The sequence below is a fragment of the Anopheles gambiae genome, chromosome 3 (assembly GCF_943734735.2).
Source record: "Anopheles gambiae chromosome 3, idAnoGambNW_F1_1, whole genome shotgun sequence".
NCBI classification, from domain to species: Eukaryota; Metazoa; Arthropoda; class Insecta; order Diptera; family Culicidae; genus Anopheles; species Anopheles gambiae.
The window spans coordinates 20734869-20737607 of NC_064602.1; the positions used below are offsets into that span (position 1 = coordinate 20734869).

Below are 2739 nucleotides of genomic sequence, written 5' to 3' on the forward strand. Positions count from 1 at the left end.
TGGTGCAACTGATTCTACAGTTGTCAGTAGAATAGTACAACAAGACTGAATAGTGATTAATTTACCTATAAATGTTACACAATTATCTCTCTAATTGTTTAGTTAAGTGAACGCTAATCCCAACTGCCGAAAAAAAAATCAAATATTTGAAATAAATATCATTTCAATTAAAATTGTTTATAATTTTTCGTGAAATTAAGGAGTGAAAGCTTATAAATTATAGGAGAAACCGATTAGGACAATTAATAATTTCCGAACGAATTCTTGTTCAGTCATATAAGCTGTTTTGTTGAAATTATGAAAGTAAAACGTCATCTGTCTTCAACCGTATACCATTTTACATGAAACAATGAAACATTTTACAAAAATTTCTTTCTATCAGATCATTGTGTTTCGGAAGCGGCGCGAAGTTAACAAGATTACACCATCGTACCATAATTTCATCATTCTCTTCACTCGCCATACCCCGTCGAGCGAACGCGTTCAATCCCAGTATTTTATTACTCCATCCCAGCCGGCCGTCACCAGCTTGCTTGCCTCGTGCGGATGCCACAGCGTTGCTATGCACACGTTATCGTGCGCCTGCCACTTCTTGTACAGCTTGGTCGTCTTCCAGTCCCATATGTAGCACTTGCCGTCGCCATCGCCCGACACCAGGTAGCTCATGTCGGGCGAAAAGTCCAGATTGCACGCGTACCCCGACACCATGTGGCCGGTGAACGTTTTCTTGCGATTCATCTTGAACCGATTGATCGCGGAAAAGATGACGATCTTGTTGTCGAGGCTCTGGCACGCCAGCCACTTGCCGTTCGGTGCGAGCGTTACCGCCGGCATCGAATGCATCGTCGGATCGGCAATGTACTTCATGTCCACCGGAATGTCCCACTCCCACACGCGCAAGCTCTTGTCGTCCGAGGTCGTCACGAAGCGGCGATTTTCGTCCACGAACGTGATCGTGTTGACCGCACCGAGATGGCGATCGTACTCCTGCACAACCTCACCGGTGCGGGTGTCCCACTACGAAGGGGAGAAAGAAATAAGTCAAATTAATATCACGCTAGTGTCCTATACAGTGATAACTACTTACGCAGATAATCTTCTTGTCCGACGTGCCGGCCACGAACAGATGCTGCTTGTTAAAGTCCGGATGGAACTTGACGCAGAACGGGATCTTGCGCGAGTTGAACCGCGATATGACGTCGCCCGTTTCCGTGTCCCACAGCTTCAGGTACCGGTCGTACCCGGCCGAGATGAACCGTTCGCCCTTGTTATTGAAGCTGACATCCCGCACCGCCTGCCGATGGCCGGAGTACGTACGGACGCAGCGCCGCTCGTTGTACACCTCCCACAGCTTGACGCGTGCGTCCATGCTGCAAGAGAGCAGCAAATGAGCGGAAACAGGAAACCAGCGGATCGCCGATATGCCCTTCGTATGGCCGGTCCAGGTGTGAATGTGTGCCTTCGGCAGGAAACAACGATCCGGAGCACCCGCTTTGCGCAGATTAACTCCAACATCGTGCGGTGGGTGCAGAAACGAACGTCCTTGATAATCGAAAGCATCTTTGACTGCAAGAAGGAAAGAAAAGAAGACAATGCCCAACATTATCGAAATGACATGATAGGATATGCCCTCCTCCCAACACTTACTGTGCAGAATCGATTTCTCCTCGATCGGTTTGTCTTCCTTAACCTTGTGGCGGCGATGCTTCTTTGCCATCATTTCCTCGATTTCGGCCCGCTCCTTCTCGCTCGGCCGGGCCACCGTCTCCTCGTCCTCGTACTTGCCCCACGGTCCCAGGAATCCTTCCACATCCTCCGGATCGTCGTTCTTGACGCGCTTTCGCTTCTCGCCCGCGTTCGCCTTCGCCTTGGCCGATTCGAACACGGTCGCACCGTCCGTATCGTAAGCGGCCTGCAGATGGCCCACGTAGCTCGGCCCTTCCTCCGGCGCCGTTCCCTTCCCGTCCACCGACGGATCCATCGCGTACCCATAGCTGTGGAACGTTTTGCGCTGATTTTCAAACTGAAAGTCGCTGATGTGTGCATTTTCCACGAAGCCCGTGAGCATGTTTTTCTGTGCCTTCATTTGCTGCGTCAGGAACGGATTCTCGGGCCCAGCCACCGGAGCGAACAGCTCCTCGTAGCGGGGATTGTAGTTGACCTCGTTTATGGTCGGTGCGAGGGCGCGGGACACTTCCGACTGACCCTATGGTGAACGAAAGAGGAAACCATTACATTATTACGGAGTTGCATTTATGAAGAAGCATTGTAAAATCACTTACCATCGGGACAACTAACGGAGCAGCACATATTTCCAACGATTTTACCACGGAATACTTGCTGTCGACGGGCTTCAGATGGGCTGTCGCATCGGCCGAACTTGCTGGCTCTGTTGGCGGGCTTTCCACTTTGCTCTTGCCATCTTCCGGTTCCGAATCACTTGCGCTACTACCGTAGCCTTGTAGGTGCAGCATTTTTTGAGGATTTTTCTAATTAATTCCTTATTTTACACGGGCAAAACGCAAACGACGCGCACTGGAGCAGTGAAGATGTTTGTTTACAATTTTTGCACGTTTGACAGCTGCACGTCGACCTGAAGGCTCGTCTGCACGTATGCGTTTTCTTTTACGCCGTTTGACAAATAGGACTCGATTATTTAAAAAAAAAAAACTTTTTAATTTTGAAAATGTTATTGTAGTTTACTACTTTAGTTTTAAAAACATCCTAAATTTTGCTAAT

The 2739-nt window shown here is 48.9% G+C and overlaps 1 protein-coding gene across 1 annotated transcript; it reads right to left on the bottom strand.

The window, feature by feature from the left end:
• Positions 1-438: 438 nt before the first annotated feature.
• Positions 439-2580, bottom strand: LOC1279895 (pre-mRNA-processing factor 17). The gene is made up of 4 exons (XM_319677.5): positions 2283-2580; positions 1648-2206; positions 1088-1566; positions 439-1017 (listed from the first exon to the last, which is right to left on the bottom strand). The coding sequence occupies exons 1-4, from the start codon at positions 2472-2474 to the stop codon at positions 484-486; spliced, it is 1764 nt and encodes a 587-aa protein (XP_319677.2). The 5' UTR covers positions 2475-2580; the 3' UTR covers positions 439-483.
• Positions 2581-2739: the final 159 nt, after the last annotated feature.